Source organism: Labrus mixtus, chromosome 21 (assembly GCF_963584025.1).
Source record: "Labrus mixtus chromosome 21, fLabMix1.1, whole genome shotgun sequence".
NCBI lineage: Eukaryota > Metazoa > Chordata > Actinopteri > Labriformes > Labridae > Labrus > Labrus mixtus.
The window spans coordinates 10,779,826-10,802,279 of NC_083632.1; the positions used below are offsets into that span (position 1 = coordinate 10,779,826).

The following is a 22,454-nucleotide window of genomic DNA, read 5'->3' on the forward strand; positions in this document are numbered from 1 at the left end:
AAGCTCTCCTTTCCTCAGAGCCAACAGGAGTATACACAGTAAAATTTTAATTTCCATTGGTTCAATATTTTCTTCAAAAAAGCAAAATTTGTTACATTCCAGCCCAGCCCTAGCCAATTTTAGATGCTAACATGCTAATTTTAACATTGTTAACAAAACACATTACCTCTTTATGTTACGGTCATTCACCAAAAAAAGCAGTAAAATACATTATTTAGTTTTCTTGAAGGAGAGCAAACCATGAAAAAAAAAATTGCTCTACTTAAATAAAAATGCTGTCAAGGCTGTTAATGTCTGTGCTGATTTTCGGCTAATTTAAAAGACCTTCTGCTCTTTTGTTCATGTTTTTCTTGTATTGCTGAATCTATTCAAAGTTTTCCTGTGAAATTAATCTTAAAAGAAAACATCTTTTAGCACTTTCGTTTACACATTAGCATACTGACATGAGGAGCATTTAGCTTAATTAGCATATCTATAGACCACTTGTTCTTGTGAATTATCTTAACTTTATGTTATATTTTATTATATGAATCTTTACTTTAGATGTTGCCACCTTTTTTGACTGCTACTCATTGCTGTGTAAGTGAAAATGCACTGTAGCAGCTGCGGTAACAATACCAGAGTCTAGCACTCCGCTCTGAAAAAGGGAACCAGGATTAGCAAGATTTCCCGCCTGCCAAGGGCAGATTGAAGCACTGCCTTGACTTCAACTCTTGAAACAGGAAACTGCGTGAGGTTGTTTAGAGATTATAGACCTTGGCTTAAATAAAGACAATTACTTTACCTCTTACTGCTCCGTTTGTCTCACTTTAACTTTCATCCCAGCTTTCTCGGTAGAAGACATTTACTGTTCGACTGATGGGAAAGTTAGCTAACAGGTGGTGAAGTAGAGTAATTGGAACACTGAGTAATAACTGTTTGTTGTTGTTGTTTTTAGTGGCAGTGGGACATCATTTGCCCCCCTGGATGTACCTAAACTCCTGGATGCATTTACAGTTAATCAATTTTGTTTTTAACATCTGTTTTGATGGCTAAAAATTCTTGCCTTCACGCCTGGGTACACTTTAAGCCCTTGCTAACGTCCTGGGACTCATTTTTAAATGCAAAGAAAAACAATTTAAGCTTTCCTTGCTACATATTTGAAGACATAAACATCACATATTTTTGAATGAGGGGGCTTTTAAGTTTGACCAGTCATATTTTTTGGGAGCCTTGTGGAGATGGATTGAAGGGCTCCTTTTACCACTGACCCCTAATTATCGGGGGGGAAAAGAAAGGTCATGTTGATGCAGAGTTTGACAAGCGGATGTGTCCCACAAATGATAGATTATAGGGCTTGTTCTCTGTGTTCCCTAGCCAAGTATTCAATTTTGTCAGGGGAGGCCTCAGCAGAGTCCCACACTCAACAACACACAGTAAAGTGTACAGCTGCCGCATTTTTCTCCTTTCAAAGATACATCATTTACCATAATCCCACACCTTTTAAAATGGTAACCAAATAGCATGCTGTCTGCTCTTTTCTGCATGCAGAATCTGCAGTTTGCAGGACACAGGAGGTTGAACATCGCCAGACACAGTATCAGGGCAGGGATCAGAGGCAATCCACTGATCCTCTTTCCCAAGAGGCTCATCCAGCTTTGGAGCCTATAAGATCTCTGCACGATATATGTCTAAGAACGAGCGCTGTCGCTGCTAAGCTCAGGGTTTCTTAGGTTCACTCTCCGTCTCTGGCTAATCTATATGCGCACGAGTCAAGTGTGAATAAAAGGAAAAGTGTCACTTTAGTTAGCTGTCTGCGTTTATAAATTGAGAAGAAGTGATTGTCACTATTCTTGCACCTCAATAAATTCCTTTATTTGCTTACACATATTACATCTCATGACACATACATACAGTAGAGGTCATTTCATACGTCAAATGATAGATTTTCTAATGTCGGAACAACAGATGATGGTTTAAGTAGAAAGTGCATCAATTTGTATCTCAGAAGAGGATCCTTGAAGGAGAAGCAAGGGAACGTTTTTTTTTATCATCACTGGAGACAGAACTAGTAGAAGAACCATCCGTGTAATGATGTCCACAAGAAGGAGTTTTAAATCACTTAAACTGTATCACTCAGGGGGTTGCTTCAGTAAATGTTTTCGCACCGTTTTGGCTCCAGTGATCACAACAGCTCCTCGCTTTCCCTCCCAAGCAGCAGAAAAAGGAGTTTCCAGGTATTCCCAAAGCCATTCTGATAGGATTAAGTGCCTTTGATTGATGCTCCGTTGATTAGAGGAGATAACATTGTGTAACGGGAAGTGGAGAGACACAGCTTGTTTTAGCACCCGGGAGGGGATATTGCTAAAAGTGTTTCAGAAAGTTCACGAGGGGTTTGCTGTCTACTCACATGCCTGACCTAATCAAGTTCAGTTTTGGGTTTGCATTGAGAGGTGATGTGTGTGTGTGTGTGTGTGTGTGGGGGGGGGGGGGTTCTCAGGGAGTTGAAGTCAAACAAAAAATGGACTTTGGCTATTACCAGCATAAAAATCAATGCTATAACTACATGAGCCACATTTTAAAACAAAGTCATCTGCAAATACATGTAAGACTTTGGTAGCCTTCCTTACCTCCTCTGTAAGAAGGGTATTTAAAGAGTAAAGCTGTGTGGCTCTCAAACACCGGCTGGCAATCAAATCCTATCAAATCTTCTTACAGGAGAGGCCGATCTACTGTACCCTGTTTAACTGACTCTTGCTGCCTTACAAGAGGCAAAGGTTGCTTTGACTGTACATCCTTCAAATCAGTTGTATGCTTCTTTTATTCTTAAACAATTTGTACTTTATATTTCTATGTAATAATCTATAAACATGTGAAATCATGCACGCGTAAGAGATCTTTGTTGAATTTACATGGTCTTGTAGTTGTTCACTAAACACTGGTGTTTATAATACATTTATTGACTGTAGTCATTCGTCCACATTTTCTGGACAAAAAAAAAAAGCTGAGTTTTTTTTTTTTTAAGCGGACAAGTTAAGTTCAACACCTTCGTGATGTTAGAATGCCTTTCCTGGCAGATTCACAACGCCTTCCCTCTCAAAGCTGCACTCAAACTCTCCATCCATGACGACAGTTCAAGTAGAAAATTCTCAGACAATGAAACTAAAAAATAAATACTTATATAGATAGATTGCATATTAAAATAAATACACCCGTTTACAATTTCGTCAGCGCCTTTTGAGGTAAGAGAACATCAGCCCTTGTTGACTATCACCACCCTAATCCAAGGTTTGTCGAACAGCATGAACAGATTCTTTGCATTTTCACATTTTATACTACTTCAACCGAAAACCAGAAACATACCCCAAATCCCGAGAGTATAAAGTTTTGTTCTATTTGTCCCTCATCAACCAGACATGGCCTGCCACTGCCAAACAGCAGCAGCTAAGTGCATCGTACAACCTTTAGTGCTACTAAAAGAGTTTGGATCTGTACATTAGCTGGACTTGGAACATTTGGTAACAGCTTATGAGCAAATACAACCACGGTTTCAAACCATACATGTCACAAACACTTCCATTATTGCTACCTTAAAGGGAGATATATGTTGTCCATGTAGATATTGGTTTTTTCAAATGTTCATGCAGACGCAGAAGACGGAGGAAGTTTCAAAGACATCAGAGTCAAACAGCTTCTCTTGCAGTCAAGAGTCCCAACGTAACTTCTTCTTGGTGATGTTTCTGACTCTTCCCTCCTTGGAGAAGAGTTAGGCCGGCACCGCAGACCAGACCTGACTATGCTAGACTAAAGCTTAGGCTAGACTGTTCCAGACCAGACAAAAGCAGGGCTGGCCTGCACCAGAGCGGACAGCACCTAACCAGAGAGTGAACTATACTGGTGTAGATCAGACCAGACCGAGCTAGTCGAGTCAAGCTCCAACTAGACTAGTTGTCAGACAAGATTAGGCTAGCGTAGCCTAGCTTGGTCCTAACCCGACCGCATCAGTCCGGATCCAAGCACTGCAGTGACTTAGCAGATGGTGCAGGTCTTCGACTTCCCGCCATCTCCACCTCCTGCTGGGCAAACAAGAAATTTTTAAAAAGTATTGCTGTTGGAAGATTTTCAACACTTAACTATAGTAAACAGACATCCATTCTATGTACCTTTTCTAGCTTCCTCTTCCTCTAGTTTCTTCTTCTCTTCCTCAATGGCCTTCATCTTTGCATTGTACACCTCGGCCTGCGCGTTCCACTGTGCCCGGTTGTAGTTCAGGCCATCGAACATGGGTGTGATCTCCTTGTGGAACCTCGAGAACTCCTGAAAAAAAAAAAAAAGGACAACACTCTGAGTTTAAGTGTATGTTTTTTTTCTCGATTTAGCTGTTGCAAATGATTTAGCTGTCCCCCCTTGGGACCACCAACAAATGTTCATAGTTATGGATGTGTGCTTTCTTGTCCAAATACCATCCTGACAAAGTGACAAACAGCTAACTGACATTCCTGATGGGGCCGGCTGAGTTCAACAGGTTCATGTACATACATCCTGACATCCAGCCTGAGACGACTGTAGCTCCAAAAACAAAAGCTCTTTCAAAGAGATGCAATAAGGGAATAAGTTAAGCAGTCGACTTTTTGGTTGTTTTTTAATCTAGCTGTTTCTGATATTAGACTGCATTGGAGATCAAGTGTACATGCTACTTTTGTGTTAGCTTCTTCAGCTCTGTCATGGCAGAGTTGAAGCTGCACCTTATGGACAGTCTCGTAAAAAAAGAAAAGAAATACTTTGCACAGATAAACGAGAATGGCTTCGTAATAAACATGATTGCCTTGGAGATAGAAAGCCAGACATTAAACAAGGGGTTCTGAGTAGGGTTAATGGCTCAGTTTATCTTCTGTTTGCCTTTGTTGAGCTCCTACTATAAAAGTATGAAAACTGATTCAACTGAACTGAATGAAAACAACTCTTCAACATGAATATTGTTTGCTATAAAATGTAAAACAAACAAGAGCTGTTAAATCTTTACGAGCCCCTATTTGACTGAGGAGTGTTTACATTTTCTGTACATAGAACATCATCATAAAACCTTCGCCTCTTTTCTATCGTGTAATAATTGTTTGTTTTTTCATACAAAAGAAATGATGGATGTGTGTATAAGCAAAGCCATTTATTACCTTGTATACAAACGAGCACACAAAGTCAATGAATCCACACTGCATCTTGGGTAGCTGTTCGGCACAGTTTCTGTCCATCATTGGCTGAGAGGAGAGACACACAGGAGAGTTTGGGATGATAAACATTATCAAGAAAGCTTAAAAAAAAAAAAAAAGCAAAGTAAGTGAAAGGCAATGATTGCACAGGAGAGGCGTGAAGCTTACAATTGGTTGTTGGTCCAAAACATTTCGCTCCAAGTCTCCTTGTTCCCAGAATTCAGCAGCGACCATCAGAGCCACCTGGAGTTGAATAAGACAGAGAAAAGAGAGCGTTTAAGCAAACCTTCACTGGCTTCTCCAGTTTCTTGTTGGATTGATTTGAACGTAATAAGACTAGTCTTCATGGGTAAAGACAGGCCTACAGTACGAATTCTTAATCATTTTAAAATCATTCACGGCATCTATCAACCTCTGCAGCCAGTTTAGATACTGTCAGAAAACATCTCTGCCCATTTTTTTTTAACAACAAACTACAACAGTAGAACTCTCTTACTAAGACTATAAAGGCTGCAAACTGTTCACATTATGCAGGACGGTTGAAGTCAAACGTACTCAACATTAATCGTCACTCTGTTTTTTTCTCTCACATTTGAACGGTGCTGTTTCTTTGCTGTTTTTCATCACCCATTTCTTCACTTAAGTTAATAGTAAAGTACTTTGAATTACTCACCTGTATGAAAGGTGCTTTGTAAATGAATTTATATTATTTTATTTATGAATAGGAAACTTATATTATTATTATTATTATTATCCCTGCACGGGTTATGTACATTTCTTGAATAAGTCTATTTTTAATTGCAGAGTTTAAGTTTGATTCATCGAGGGGTATTCTTTAAATCTTTTTTCGGGTATGGGAGGGGGGGGGGGGGGGGGGGGCGTCGGTTTTGTGGTTAATTTGTAACAAATGTTTCCTGTCATGTACGTCTTTGTAACCTGCTACTGGATGCTTTGAATTTCCCTTGGGATCAATAAAGTATCTATCTATCTATCTATATTGGATGGATTACATTAATGAAATAATCATATTCAGCTGAATTGTGAGGAAAATATGGAACTCTTTACCACTTATAATATTAACATGATCAGGATGGGACTTTCACAGCCAGCTGTAAATATGAAACATGTTTTTGGACCTCCTATAAAGCTTCTATAGAGTAATAACAAACACAGAACTTCTGAGCTTAAATGTAATATTCTAGGCTGAATAACCCGATCAAAGACTCAGGACAGGTTTATTTGAACAATCTAATTTGCTTCTTTTGAGCCTCTCTATATCTGTGTAGTTCAGCAGTTGTAAAGGCCACCCACCTTGCTCTGAACCTCCCAGGGTTTGGTAATAGCTGACAAGTCACAACCTGTCATCATCATGGCCCTGAAGGTTGCAAGAACAGACAAGACAAGAGAGTCAGCGACAAAAAAGAAAACATATCCCACTACTTCTGTTTTTCAGACCTCTCCTTTACAAATAGATTTCAACTATATTCATCATTTGCTTGAATCAGTTACGTACATGATAATTTCCTTCCTTGTTGGGTTGTTGGAAATGTGAGCAATGGCCTCCTTTTCATCCGCCATTGGCTCTGTGGCATTCACGATGTTCTGGAACATGGTTCTCTTTCTGCAAAGGGAAAAAAAAAAAGGACCACATTAGTGGACAGCCAGTCAGACCAACGACATAGACTGATACCATGTAGACAGAAAATCTGGGAGCAACATCAGATCAATTTGATTCCAGTGACTTCATGTGTGAGGCTGTAGCGTGTTAGCTGCTAGCAGTGATGAGTTGGGTCTGAGAGTTGAGTCAGAGAACCTACTTGAAGTAAAGGGCCAGGTCGGTGGCGATGATGCAGACATCAAACAAATGCTGCACGTTCTCAAACTGACGCTTCTGCAGGTTGCAGAAGATGTTGAGGCTCTGTGAGGGACAATGAAGAGTGGTTCAAAATGTCTGCTCATTTATGTCTGCTCAAGTATTCTTTTTTAAATCGTCCTCAAAGTAATGCTTGTCGTACCTCCTCTCCCATGAGTGTCTTACTGTACTCCAAATGGTGCCTCTCCATAATGGAGGAGCCATGAAGTTTAGCCAGAGGATGTTGACTCCTAAAGAAAAGAAACAAAGATAGGTTAAAATAAAAATAAAAAAACATGTAGGTGATTCACTCCACACGCATCGTAATATGTCTCCACTTGCTTTGTCTGGTAGAGGTTGTTGGTCCCTCTGTGGTCGATATCGTGGCAGAAAGCAGCGGCTACCATGGCGAAGGCATCTAGATCAGAATAGTACTTCCTCAGCCTTCCTGTCTGTGGGGGACAAAAAAATCGTGCTTAGGTAGAGGCAGCTGGTATAGATTCTGACGTCTATAAAAACACATCATTCCTTCTGACTTCTTTGTAGCCAGTTTAAAAGCAATCTAAATCAGGAAATTGGAGACAACGTCAATACTCCTGCTTTCATGTTTTCAGACTAGATGTGGAACCTTTTTCCACCTGAGTTCAAAGACTTTCTCGAGAATTAGGAAATGAATCATGCAATGAGTCTTGTACGTCTTGTCACTACGTGTGTAGCATTAAATATTGTGCAGGAAGCTAACCAGTGCGCCTGCGGTAAACAGACTAACACGCCTGGAGTTCGGCGGGGAATGAGAAGATGCGAAACACTCGAGAGAACACTCTTACTTTGAACCAGTCAAGCTGCAGTGTTGGTGTTGGCAGATGTTGTGCGGAGCGTTACCTGCAGCAGGCAGAACATGGTGTGGCCCACGTTGAAGCCGTGCCTCCAGTTGTGGTAGGTGATGGCACGGTAACCCTTCCTCACTGTGTACATCCACCTGGTCAGAGTCTGAGGAGGGGGAGAGGTCGGATATTAAAAAAAAACCAAAAGTATAACCAGAGAAAAGATTTGATTAGGAGGAAAAGGAACAATTGAGAGAGTTTTTGAAAGAGCAATGACTCACTGTGACCTTTTTATACAAGTCATTTAGCCCTTGGAAACACACTTTACCTTCACAGCTAACGCTGAGATTTGTGTCCAATTAAAGATCATACAGACTGAAAAACAGGCGTACGGCAGTATGCAGCTCACCTCAAAGGGTTTGCAGATGATGCTTTGAACATTCATCCTGAAGCCTTGTTTCTGTGCTTGACGTATTTTTAAGTGCTGTACATGTTTGCATTTAAAAAACTCTCTCATTCAATCTTAATATGGGTAAAAAAATTCAATATAATCAAGGGTTCCTTAAAGTGCTTGCAACAGTGGTTAAACTGAGGAAGAAAAAAAAACACTCACCTCTGCCGGAACTTTAAACTTTTCAACGACTCCCAGCTCAAAGAACATGCGAATTCCGCATTTAATGAGGTCATGCTCTGTGACGGGGAAGTCGCTGAAGGAGAACAGGTACAGATTCTCTCCATTGACATTGTCCGCTGGCGGGCATGTTGCTTTCTGAAAAAGAAAAAAAGCAAAAAAAAAAAGCACAACGCAATTCAGACGGAAGGCGTCCGTGAATAATTCAATCCTCACAAGTTAAAATATCAAAAGGAAAACTTCAATCTTGGGATGTTTAATGTATAAAAGATATATAATTATTATTATTTTTTGACTGAAAAAGAAATAAAGCCCCTTAACTTACCAATAGTTTGTACATGTCTTTCTGCTCGCAGTCTTCAGGGTCAGCGTCAAACTTCTCTTTGGTGTTCTGGTTATAAAAAAAAAAAAGAAAAAGGATGCATTAACATTTAACATTCAGCTTTTGAACATGCCTTCATAAATTACAGCAAAATAAAATCAAGATGTTTTATTTTCAATCGCTTCAAACAGGAGCTCAATGTATTAAACTGTTGTGTCGTTGTCTCCAATGTTAAGCTTCCAAAGTGGATAAGTGATCCACAAGACCTTTCATTAGTCATGTAATAGCTGCCATAAGAGGACTGCTGTCCGACAAAAAGCTATTCACGGTGCATTAACCTTTGACTACTGTTGATGCCTTGCTTCATCAAAGGCCTGAAGGTGAGAGATTTAAAAAAAAAAAAAAAGCCTCTGGAGAGTAAATGTGGAGAAAAGAGAGCCTGACACTGACCAGAATGGACTGCATCTCATCAGTGGTGCATTTGGTCTGGTACATGAGCATCTCCTGGGCGATGTCTTTCCTGTACTCCATGCGGTTCAGCCTGTCGTAGGTGTCACAGTTCAGCACCGACCAACCCAAGAACTGTGTCAGGGCCTGGTGCACATCATGACAGCGAAAGACAAAAAAAAAGATTGAGGAAAAGGTCAAAGACGGCAGTTGTACCCTCATTAATAAAGCTTTTGGATACTTTTCTTTTAGAACATTTTCTTCTTCACTCGCAAATTTTAAGCTGCACAATACTCCAAAATCAAAACAAATCCTTTACTTTACGTAGGAAAACCTTGACCTAGTGTGTGATGATGCAGGGGAAATAAAAAAAAAGGGGTGCAGGGTGCTGACCTCAGTGATCTGCTCATCGTGCTCATCAAACGGCTTGCCATCTTTCCTGTTGAAGAAAGTGGCGATACCCACTATTTCTTCCTTCTTGTTGACGATGGGCAGCGACAAGACGTTCTTGATGACAAAACCTGTGTCATCCACAGCCTCTTTCTGAAACACACAGAATATAAAAAATTGAATCAATCAATCAGCCTCTGAATGCTTTGTGATGAATATCAAGACATCAATACACAACTTTTCTACATGTGGATGAACAGAAAAAGGGCATATATTACGCAAAATGCAATTTAGGGAAGTTTTTCTAACGCAAATATGTGTCTGTCTACAAACTACCCAAAAATGAGAAAAGTCCATCCTCTCCGTCTTTCCTCTTTTCAGAAAATGTGCTCAAACAGGCCGTTTGGAGAATTTCCCATCATGACATCACAAAGGGCAGTAACCCCTCCCTTTTATGGGTGACACTCCCACAGCTAGGTGTTCGTTCTGCCCTCTGAGTCTGCCTTTCCATCCCCTTCCAGAGAGGGGGGCATGCTCAAACACAGCTCATTTGCATTTAAAGCTTCAGACACAGAAACAGCCTGTTCTGAGCAGGGCTGAAGTTAAGGGCTTTATAGGCGTGATCAAATACAGGATCAGAGTGGATTTATAGCAAGAAACTACACATACATGTTTTTAAGGCAGCTCTGAGACTTATTTCAACTTGTTGAAAAGAAGTATATTGTGTGACCTTTCAATTCCCCTTACCTGGAAAGTGAAGAAATCATCTGAAGCCACGTTCATCATGTTGCAAATCTGCAGGAGGTCACATTTCAAGAAGTTAGCTACAGTTCTAGACTCTGTAAATGTAACTTGATACCTATTTCTTATCAGTCGTTGCAATCTACTTCATCCCAACATTCATTCAAATGTCACACAACTACTCCAATTAGTTCATATACAGTATTCCAATGGATAATCTATTACCTTCATTTTGAACTAAGTGTGTAGCTGCACTCTTAAATTCCATGAGTCATTACTTTCTATTTTGTCTTATAATTATAGAGGTTGTGATGATTATGGCAGCAGTAAGACACTCACAAAGCCGTTCTCTGCCACATAGGTGGGTAGCCCGCTAACTAGAGCCCAGTGATCTGCAGGTGGACCCCTGAAAGAAAGCAGGAAAGAGAGAAACAATCAGAGGTCTTTCACATAAAGGGAGATCGTAAAAACTGTGCAGACTATCAGTGCTTCATGTATTTTAAATCAAACAGGATGCCTCCATTTCCCTTTCTTTAAACCTGAGCTTTGTTAATTTGACTAAGTGCAAGCTTAAACGTTGAATATCACTAAATTATTATTATTTTTTTTTTTAAAGAATAATCACTAAAAACTGTTTGTTTACTTTTCATAATGCTGTTATTTGAGTGTATGTGTAGCATGGAACTGAAAATGCTCACGGTATGACTTTAATTTCTTCTTTCGCTTCCAGGAGGTAGTCAATAATCTTGTAAAAGATGACTTCCTGTTTGGAAAACAGAAGCATTTGAAAAAAGTATTGATCACCTGCACATGGCTTCAAAGTTGATGTGACAAAAAAAAACAAAAAAAACAGAGCGGAGACACAAGGAGACAAATGAGTTGGTTACCCTGCCGTCTGGTGTTTTTGGTCCTTTATAGGGTTCCACATCTCCCAGTTTCACAGGCCATTCATCATAGAATTCCTTCAGGGGGAGAATTGCAGACAGCATGAGTTGTTGGTTGTTTTTTCTTTTAAAAGTAATTTAAGCATGTTGCCTTGAATGCTATCTACTAAATCCTATCTGAAAAACTGAATCTTGTCTCCCCACACAAACCTTCTCTTTGGTCATGTCCAACAGACCCACTGAGTATCGTTCGCATTGTAAATAGGTCCTTACAGTGTAGAGCGCTTTGTGGAACTGTCTCTCAATGTCTGTCAACTCCTCAAACACTTTACTGGCCGACCACAGAAGCACCTATAGGACAGAGAATGGCATCGTATGTATGGAGAATGAAATTTCAGCTGGTGCTTTAGAATAAACATCAGGTTACTACAAGGGGACTCAGCGTTAATCAGTGCCTAATGATGCAGAATTCCCAGTGGAGGACGAGGGATAATTAGAGCACTGGTGTATTTAACAGCAGCAGCTGAGTTTACCTGACTCCTTCTGGACTCCACGTTGAACATGTAGGCTGTGTAATGCTGCAGGGCGATGACTTGAGCAAAGTTCATGTACTTGTGGAAGAGCTAAAGACCAAAGCAGATTAGAGGTTTCATCAATACACAGCAGCAGCTTTAGGGACTGGTGCACATACGAAACGATACACTTCAGCTTCCATCTCCAGCAAAAAAACAACAACAACATAAGCATCATAAACGGGAAGTGTGTAAGAATAATATGACGGTTGTACAGAGCATGTATCATCATGTTGCTCACACTGATGTTAAAAAAAACTAAAATTAGACCGCAACAAAGATCCTGAGTAAAGGTTCATGTCAAAATATTCATCTCATGGGCTGATGAGAGTCGATTGCACTTGGGATTTTACTTTTTCAATCATTTGATGCTTGATCATGTAAGCTTTTAAATGAGGGTTTATGTTTTGGAGATGCCAGCTTTTTTTTACCACCCCAAAAATGAGTCCACATTCTAAACACAAAGTATGCAAAGATTGAAGGCATCATAATGCATATTAAGCAGCTAAAGCTTTGGCTCCTGGCAGTGATTCCTGTTTTTTTGTTTTTGTAGATCGTTAGAATCACTATTTTTAGCACTTGTTAGAGATAACAAGTGAGTGAAGTCATAATGCCTTTCTTTTTTTTTTATACATCAATTCCTGAAAAAGCAACCAAATTTAGTCAAGTGTGATTGGCTGCCACTGACATCAGGAGAGTGTTTTGCACCCTATAGCGAGGTGTAATCAGACTACACTGATAATCTCTAGTTAGCTGTAAATCTGTGATAGCAGTGCACAGGCTTTTTAAAGCAGCAGATAAACAGCTACAGACGATGGACGTTGAATTCCTGCAGGTTGTGCAGAACCGTCTCCAGATAACAACACGAATAATAACACAAAGATCAAATTAGGCTTCACTTTATCATTTAACACAGCCTTGTTTCAGCTCACTCTGTGACTCTCTACACAGAAGTGTGAATGTTCATGATTCAGTATGTATTCTTACCGTCTCATCCTCTGCAGAGAACGTATCAGCTCCTATTTTGTTTAGTGCCATGACGACGCCAAGGCACTCTTTGTCAGCCACCAGAGGGAAAGTGAGCATGCATTTTGTCTTGTATCCGGTCTGTCTGTCCACAAAGTCACAGAACTTTTTATTCTGCATCGAGGGACAAAGAAAACCATATCAGATGGGGTTTCAATGTGAAAGGGAGCATGTAAAGTAACAACACAACATACAATTTTATGTTGTTCTAAACATGGTTTTTATGCTTATTAATTGACTGTCAGATTGAGATTTATAACCACAGTGGTAGGTATTTTTCCTTTTCAAATGCAGCTGTCAGATCTTACTTCTACAATACACTAGAATTTGTTGTTCGGTTAGTAATTTAAAGTATTACCACTACTGTTTTTGCCATGTGTAGCCTACATTTGAAAATGAAATAAAGGATCTGTAAATCAACCAAATCAACATGTTTTTAAAATCTCACTCATGTTGTAGAAATGGTAGGCACTGGCAAATGAAAAAAAACATAATGTAAAGTCATAATTTGTTCTCTTATTCTCCTAGCCTACCTATTTAAATTTTTGACACAATTAACGTAGGCCATTTTTGAAAATAACCAGCTAGCTAAGAAACAGGGAAGTATCTTATCTCAGAACATTTTGACCGTTTTATCATAATTTGAAGCCAGCATCACTTTCTACACTCCACACTACAGAGAGCCGATACTTAATGACTTCTCACCGCTGAGATGTCGGGAACATTTTGAGGCTTTTTGCAGAGCGCGGTGTGTCCGACGATACCCATCTCCAGAGGGAACACAATTTCCCCCTGCGGATTGACCAGGTTTGCCTCGTACTTGGACGTCGGGTTCACGTCAAAGAGGCAAGTGGCGAGCTCAGGGATTCCATTTCTGGACCGGCACGCGTAAAAGCTGACCCTGTCGGCCTGTAATATCAGGGCGACTCTCTGCAACACTTTGTGGAGGGATTGCTCCATCGGGACTGCCTGTTTATGCAGCTCTTGGACCAACTCAAAGATGAGGCCGGACTCTTGCACAGAATTAAGATCCTTGAAGGAAGCGGTGTCTTTGATGTCGAGCGGCGCAGAGAAGGCGGCGGACAGGGCTTCGGCGCGCAACTTCTTATCAAAGTATTCTTTGGCGAACTGCGGGTTGTTCTCCAGGTATTTCTCCACGCTATCCTTGTCTGCCATGTTGAACTCAAATTGTGGTTTATTCCCGTCGTTTTTTTCCCTAAAGCATCACCTGCAGAGTAGGTAAAAAAGCAGAGGGGAGCTGTTTTGTGGCCTACAGGGTTGGGTGGATCAGTAGCATCCGTTTGAGTGGACGTTCATTCTCCTCCACGGTCCCTGAGGGATTCACTGACACGTCCCGTGTCCGCCGACAGACAGAATAGGACAGAGTGCGGCTTAGAGGCTGAAAGGATCAAAGTGGCCGCTAATTAATGTGACGTCATGACATTAAACCCCCTGCTCTAAGCGTCCTTAACCCGCAAATCCCAACGCTGATCATTTTATATCGGGCTATCCTCCCCATCTGAGGGAGAAGGCAGCAGTGAGACTGTTTTCAGGTTAAATGTCAGGTTGGCTCCATCACATTGGTTCAGATGATTTTCAAAAGCCCCCTTATCCAAATAGCCTATACATGACACAACACTAAACACTTTGGAGGTAGCCTACTTAGTCAAACAACCCTTAGCGTATTAAACAATTTGAGCTAGCTTTAAAACATGGTGTCAGGTGTCCTTGCCTTAAATGACCTCCGTGTGAGTCAACCCTGCTTTACTGCTATTCTGTCCTTGTTGCTATGGAAGATAAAGTAACCTAAACAGCCTAGTGTCACTAACTATCAGTGAATGTGTTCAGAACCTAACATGCAAGAAACCTCCCAAGTTGCTCGTATTAAATCATCATGGAGGTATCAGTTCCAGAACTGGATAATGGCCAATCAGTGAGACTTGGATGTCTGAGAACAAGGTCCTAAACAAAGATGGCTGGCTATTATTAACTAAGTGCACTGTCTGGCTAGCTGCTGGCAAGCTGGCAAGACAAGGAGTTCCCCACTATTTTCTGCTGTGGGGATTAAGGCAAGTTTATCAAGGGGAGCTACAAAAGGTATGTGTGTGGGCGTTGCGGAAATAAATTAGAGTAGCCCATTACACAGTAGGCACACTGGTTGGGTGTTGTGCCAAAGAGGAAATGCTGTCAGAAAGGACGGACGGATATACTTGAACAATTTAAATGTAATCAGTAATAAAAAAAAAAGTGATGTTAAAGAGCTTGTTAAACTGAACAACAGCTAGATTGTAGTTTGGTAATAGGCGGGAGGTCACATATTGAGTAGTGAAACAATCATATCTTATACTATAACATAACTTATACAAGTTTCAGCATTAATAAGCAAAAAGAAATAGATGCAGAACTTGACTGGAACTGGACCGTAAGACCAGAAACACAAATATCTCCTTCCCTGCGACTTTGCGTGAGTCTACATGTTATTACAGACCAAGTTTGTCTTTTGTACGTTTATTTGTAAATTTCTGTTTAGTGGCGTCCTCTGTTGTTGAAAAAAATGAAGCAAATGCGGAAGAGCAACAAAACTCTGTTCCTTGAGTCTCCACTTGAGGCTGGCTCCAAGAGACCCAGAAGTCCCATACACACACCCAATCAAAATGTCCATTTTGACGGAAGAAATAACATGTATACATGCTGGTACAGAAAATAAACATTTTAGTCTGAATAGTGTCTGTCTTTATTGTCACATACTATACAAGGGTTGAATTATTTTATCACTTCTCTTTTGATGGTATGAAAGGTGAGAGTTAGCTCTTTGTCTGGAGGCTTACATCCTGCCACAGCTCCAGCACTTTGCCTTTGACAAGGTTGACCGATAAATATTTTAAGCCAGTATTTCCAATATGATGGATGCCATAGATTCATTAGTCCATTTCAGAAACCAACGGGTGACATCACTGAGACTATATCCGTAAAGACTATGGTTTCTGTTTAGCAACCAACAGCTAAAATAAAAGTCTGTTTACAGTATTTGTGCTGGAGTGATAGTCAAGAGTCCCAGCTCTCATAGAATGCCTCTCTGACCAATCAAATAGCATGGTCAGATGTATTGTATAATTTTGTAATATAAACAGGATATTTACTCAGCCTTTATCATAGACTAATTTTAAAATCATGGCATTTTCAAATTATCAAGATATCTTATAATTACACTGAATAATCAAAGGAAAAAAAAACTGTGTGCACATACCAATCATAGTTTAAAATGTTGTTTAATATGGCTGAATTACAAAAAGGCGGAAAAAGTGCTAACTCAGGGGGTCATTATGGAGCCATTTAGGAGCCTGGAGAGACGAAGCTTACTGCTAAGCTCAGCCAAAATGATCTGGCTCAGTAATTCCCATCACTAACAGCAAGAAATAAAATGTTACATTTCCTTAGTTTTGTTATGTCAACCAGTTCCACAAAACTGCCTTTAGTAAACTGGGAAAGAACAAGATAATTTATGATTACTACATGAATCCAATCCAACCAAACTGTCTTAACTCAACTTTATTGTATTAGGTCGAATTTAAATGACACATTGAATATTATGTTGCGCATACTTAATAGTTATTCAGAATTTAGTAAGCACAATTATATTAAGTGAAGTTAAATGCTAAATTAACACCAATAGTCTTTCAACCACTCAAAACAATATTAAACTACATGTCACACTCCCCCATTCATTCACACACTGATGGCAGAGAATGCTATTCAAAGTGTCCATCAAATGTACTCGCTTATCCCTCTGACAATTCTTTGATCCTCTGAAGTAAGTGTCTGAGCATCCCAAGTTTACCCTACAGGACCCCTTCCAGGACAATCCTAATGATCTGTTTTTTTATCGTGTGATTTACTCTGCCTGGTTAAGGTGTTCCAAATCAAGCGTTGTTTGTTTCTTTCACAATTCTTCAGAGATCAAGTTAGACCTACTTACGTTGGTTAAGTTAAAAACACAAACACAGATATATTGATTATTTTAGAAATAGATTCCTTTCATTGAACAACAAAGAACTGAGTACTCTTCATACTTATGTTTTGAGCTTTATATGTGTGACTGTCTGAACTCGGAGGATTGTGGATGATGAAGTTGAAGTGCTGGAACACTTTCCCTTCATGTCTATAGAGTTTTAGTGTGATTTTTTTTTTTCAGAGACAGGAGATGTGCGGAGAACGAGAGTTGGGGATGACATGCACCAAACAGCATCAGGTTCGGGACTTGAACCTGCAACCAGTGCAACAAGGACTGTAGCCTGTGTACAGGGGAGCCTTCTCTACCTACTGAGCTCTAAGCAGGCGCCCCTGAGCACAGAAATTTGCATATATATGTTTTTATTTTTCTTGCTGCAGAGGGTTATTAAGTATGTCAAGTTACTTTAGTTTCACTCCCTTTCTTTTTCCATTTTGCACAATGTGGGCCAAAATGTTAAATGCATACAAAAAAACCTGGCAGACCTCCTTGGCCAATCCTCATAGTTATGAAATCTTGCACTGCCTCTGGCCAAATTCCAACCACCATTATCATTGCTGAAAAAGGAGTGATTGGGTTGTTTTTAACTGGCCAGGGCTGTGGTTACGCAATCTCCAGTTGTTTGGCTGGACTGTTCTGTTTTACTCAACCAAGCACCCTCTGAGGACCGGTTACATGATCTCACTGCAAAACAAAAACATCAATGTATAATATTTTCAGGTTATAGAGAACAGTTCTATGTGTGTGTGTGTGTGTGTATGTGAGAGAGAGAGAGAGAGAGAGAGAGAGAGAGAGAGAGAGAGTTGGACACCGTCTCAACTGGACTGCACTTTAAAGTAAAACCATTTTATCTGTACAGAATTGTAACAGCTCATTTGCCGTTATTGGTAAATGCCATTTTTTCCACGTTTATATGTACTCTGTATCAGTATCGGGCCTTTTTTGCTGGTCATAAAACTCATCATTAAAATCCTCTACATAGTTTTATAAGCAGTTTGACAAAGTTAAGAAACTGTTTGCTAACCGATTCCTGGAAAATAAAAACAATGCTTTTGATGATTTGATTAATTTACTCATGAGTGACTGGCATTTCAAATTGAAGACTCAGTGATTAAATGAAAGATGGGATTATCGCTCTTTCATATTGATTACATTTAGTTGTGAGTGAACTTAGGCACTCTCTCAACCATTTATGCAAACAGTCCTCTGAGTTACAAAGAGCACTAAGTAGAGTCAACAGCTGACGTTATAATATGGATAGAAAGAAGAAAACAGCATTTAGTGCGATCCAGTTTACTGACACAAAAAGGGGGGGGGGGGTGAGTCCACTCGTATAAACACATTTCAGATTTGTGTTGTCTGAATGTAGTCTAGTGCAAGTGCATCAAAGTACGCAGAAAACAACTATCAAGGTACAACTTTTTCCAATCACCTGTCACTGACAAAGTAGTATATTTGTGTGAAAGGTTGATGTTTGTATCCATCTAGCAGGCATTTTAAAGTGTATTCCAGATGTCTGTTTTAGCTTTGTTGGTGGCAGCTTTCAGAAGACAAAGAACACTTCAGCAGTTCTGCCAAAAAAAACAATTTATTTGGGGGGGGGGGAGTCATATGGAGGGATGGTAGACCATGTGACCACACAATTCAATAGGAATGAGGTCTGAAGTTATGTAAATGTTTGTCCAATGGAAGGCAAGCTAGCTGTGGGGAGAGCAGACATTATGCAATACCAGCTTCTGTATATAAGGCTGCTACCTTCAAGAAAAAACAGAGGATCTCTGAGCCTTCCACATTTGGGTAGCCAGGTATGTACTTGTTTTTATTTGATTTTGATCGTTGTAGGAGACATAGTTTTGTGTTGTTGCCATGTATTGTATTTAAAACACTGGTGGAAAAGTTTTTTTAGTGAGTTGATTTGTTTTTAAAAGGTTTTGGTACAGAGGGGACTTTTTTTGTGCAAATGTAAGGCACATTTGAACTGGCAATGTGTCTAAAAAAAGTATTTTTTGTATTGTTTTTCCTTTCTATCAAGTAGAATGCTGCGTTTTGTTGTCGCCCTCTGTCTCCTGGCTTTGTCCTGGGCACAGGAATGCCAGGTAGCCAACATCCAGGTCATGCAGAACTTTAACAGAACAAAGGTGAGCTCAAAGTACACTGGGTATTATTAAGTTCTACTTTAATGACATATGTCCTCAGTGGTTTTATTTTCAAACTATTTATAAAAACTATCAAATACATTTGATTTAACTTTACAGAATTATTGAGGTGTGAAGTGGACTGAAGCAGAATTTTTTTTTTTCTAACAGTATACAGGGTCTTGGTATGCTGTAGCCAAGAAGGACCCAGAAGGTTTGTTCCTTATCGACAACATCGTGGCTCAGTTTACTGTTGATGATAGCAGTGTAATGGAAGCCAGGGCTAAGGGCAGAGTCATCATCCTCAAGTGAGTTCAGTTTGCTACTCTGGTGGGCTCACCTTTCCACTTCTTGAACTCTAATTTAACATCTTATTCCTTGCTCCAAGTCTCAAACCAGTACACTCTCCCTATCTTTTTTTCTTTTTACCTCCAGCAACTGGGAACTGTGTGCCGATATGTACGCCACCTTCCAGGACACCGCTGATCCTGCCAAGTTCAAGATGAAGTACTGGGGGGCCACAAGCTACCTGCAGACTGGAAGTAAGTTTTACAACATTTACAGCTTCTTTTTTCCCCCGATGATAACTTACTTCAAATTCTGTCCTTAAGTTTGTTTGTTTCTTTGAGGCAACAAATGTAACACAGGGTACCTTGGAAGCATTGACTTGTCCTCATTGGTTGAGAGTCACTGATGTCATGTTGCAAAATGGATTGTTGACTGTTAGATAACTGTTGATTTAATTTAATCATCAACTGAAGTTGATCTCTGTGACCTGACCTTTGAAAAGAATAATTCAACAAAATGCTTTCCAAGAAGGGGACAACAGGTTGTTGACTGTAACTTTGACATCAAATTAAGAATGGTTACTCATTAATCAGTACTACAATTCATAATATGAGGTTGAGTTACAATTTAAGAAATGGCATGCAATCCCTAAACTACAGTTTTAAAACCACTGCTGACCTTTTCCCTACTTTATTATCTGTAGTTTTACCCATATTCATCAGTATGATTGCAACAGCTGTTGTCTTGATGATACTTTGGCTAATTCTTCCACTAATGTGTTTGTATTAAGACTGGACCAGGTGCTAAATTTACAGAAAATAATTTGAAACAATAAAGAAATAATCACATCTTTTCTAAACTTTAAGTGTGGAGTTTCAAACATAGAGCAGTGGTGATAGGACTTTCTGGACAAATTGTTTACTACTGTCTACAAATGAGTCCACACAAACATCAGAGATGAATGTAAAACATTTATTTTGTGCCTGTTGTAGTCCCAAGATCCCTTTTTGTGGCCCTTAAATACCATGCACAGCTCACAAATTCCAAAAGAAGGTAAGGTCAAATTCTAAACTCTGCCTCACTTTTCCCAGACGATGAACATTGGGTGATCGACACCGACTACGAGAACTACGCTGTCCACTACTCCTGCAGACAAGTAGACGCTGATGGCACTTGCCTGGACAGCTACTCCTTCATATTCTCACGTCACCCGGCGGGTCTGAGGCCAGAGGACGTGCCGCTGGTCACCCAGATGAAGCGGGACCTCTGCCTCTTCGGCAAATACAGACGAGTTGATCACAATGGTGAGTTATGATCCATACCTTTTGTGAGAACCGATTGAATAATGAACTAACACTGCAATTCGAGGCTGTTTGGAATTTTAATGGATTTAAAGTCAATGAATTATACAATTTTGATATCAGGATTGTCTTCTTGCTCTTGTGATGACATAGATTGTTTGTGTTCTTTCAGGTTTCTGCGACGAAAACAGCAGCTGATCTGTCGACACTCAGAAATCTTCCTCTTTGAAGCTCGCACCTCTGGGACTGGGTTCCCCTCTGCTGGTCTCTGGTTGAATCCCAACAGATTCTCTGTCCTCTAAAAAGAGAAAGAAGCCAATTCCTCTGCACCAAATGCACCAAAATAAAGCAAATAAAAATTGTCACATGTACGCCTCTGTACAGCAAACAGAAAGGAAATATGAGGGTTTATCCTGGGTTGGTGTCACTTTCTTGAAATTGCACATAAGTATAAGAGGTGCTTGGCTTTTTGAACAATTTAAGTCTCCAGTTAAGATCCGTCACATTTCTAGGTTTTTGTATAAGAACTTCAGATCAGTGTGAAATAACCTTCCTCTAGTAGAACTAGTAGAATCCCTTTGTTGTCCCAGTGAGAATAACAGACATATCAGAGCATTGAAAAACCCTTTTTGCAGTGTATCAACCAATGTGGCTAATAATCAGATCAAGAAATCTCCTTGAAGTGACTCAGCATATCTGCAGCTCTAGAGTACAACCCCCATGTTTACTAAAGAAACCAGGTTCACAAATCACTGGCTTTGCTTTTGCACTGAAGGATTGTGTTGTGCAGCATAAAAGCAGATATTGTTCATAAACCTTAATACATACATATCATGAGTCTATAATGGCATAATGGTGTGGTTGTTTGGTGATTGTATGATGTATACTTCTTGATCCAGTTTTTGGAAATAAAAACATTTAAAACATGTTGGATTGTTCCACTTTTGATTGTCTGTATCCCTGGATTGTAAATAATGAAGTCACATGGTTTGCCTTTTGCCTCAGTCTGTCAATACTCATGAAAATCTGAGTATATGTAGAATTTGATGTTTTGATTGAAACCTTTATCGTTGTTCAAAACCAAATCAAGTGAATAAACGTAGGTTGAAGCTTAACAGCTGCTTCGACTGTTTTTGAGCAACCTAAAAATACTTTTTGCAAGTCAAGTTTTTAAGAATGATATTATACTGTACATCACATACGAACATTATTATGTCCAAATTAGATTAAATGCTTGTATTTATTTTGAGTACTGTATTAAAAAAGGAGGCTGTGAGGAATTGGCCCCACCCAACCCACACAGCTTGGTTTTATAAGTGGTGCCTCCCCCTTGGCCGGATGTTACACAAAATTTAAAACCCATCCAACACCCACCATTACCCCTCCCACTGGATTGTCTTGAGAGCTGTTGGGTGGATTGCCACAAAATGTGAAAGTAAGTGGTATCAAAAGTATCAATTCCAATTTCTTTTGACCGTCCTGTAGCTCCACAAGTAGGCTTTTGAATAAACTTTTCTAAGGAAATATCTCCCCATACCCTGGATTTTTCCCTGATTATGTATCTCAGGGTCTTTGTTGATCCCTTTAACTTGTCCCCTAGTGGAACCAATAAGATGACATTTGTGGTTTGGAGTAAAAAGACAAACCAATGAACGGCCATTCAAATTTGGTACAGCTCATCAATATGAATTTTAATCAACTGATGTCTTGCCTTCATCATGTAGTGACTTCATAATGCTCAAAACCATTAAAAATAACAACAACTTTTTTTTTCAGCCCAGTAAGAAAATGCTTATTCACCAGCCAGGATGTTGGACAAAAAACAATGGCCAGTTCTGTTTGGGTA

General features: G+C 39.8%; 2 protein-coding genes across 2 annotated transcripts; one reads left to right on the plus strand and one right to left on the minus strand.

The window, feature by feature from the left end:
• Positions 1 to 2,948: 2,948 nt before the first annotated feature.
• Positions 2,949 to 14,083, minus strand: pde6c (phosphodiesterase 6C, cGMP-specific, cone, alpha prime). Its single transcript, XM_061028993.1, has 22 exons — positions 13,581 to 14,083; positions 12,837 to 12,989; positions 11,811 to 11,900; positions 11,488 to 11,628; positions 11,281 to 11,355; positions 11,092 to 11,156; positions 10,733 to 10,799; positions 10,400 to 10,447; positions 9,656 to 9,805; positions 9,266 to 9,409; positions 8,819 to 8,884; positions 8,476 to 8,631; positions 7,921 to 8,028; positions 7,381 to 7,490; positions 7,202 to 7,289; positions 7,004 to 7,104; positions 6,700 to 6,807; positions 6,498 to 6,561; positions 5,355 to 5,429; positions 5,151 to 5,234; positions 4,143 to 4,296; positions 2,949 to 4,055 (listed from the first exon to the last, which is right to left on the minus strand). The coding sequence occupies exons 1-22, from the start codon at positions 14,049 to 14,051 to the stop codon at positions 4,009 to 4,011; spliced, it is 2,565 nt and encodes an 854-aa protein (XP_060884976.1). The 5' UTR covers positions 14,052 to 14,083; the 3' UTR covers positions 2,949 to 4,008.
• A 4,565-nt stretch (positions 14,084 to 18,648) lies between these two features.
• On the plus strand, positions 18,649 to 21,536 carry rbp4 (retinol binding protein 4, plasma). Its single transcript, XM_061028245.1, has 6 exons — positions 18,649 to 18,689; positions 18,920 to 19,022; positions 19,191 to 19,327; positions 19,455 to 19,561; positions 20,399 to 20,611; positions 20,781 to 21,536. Exons 2-6 carry the CDS (start codon positions 18,921 to 18,923, stop codon positions 20,804 to 20,806), a joined length of 585 nt encoding a protein of 194 aa, XP_060884228.1. The 5' UTR covers positions 18,649 to 18,689; position 18,920; the 3' UTR covers positions 20,807 to 21,536.
• Positions 21,537 to 22,454: the final 918 nt, after the last annotated feature.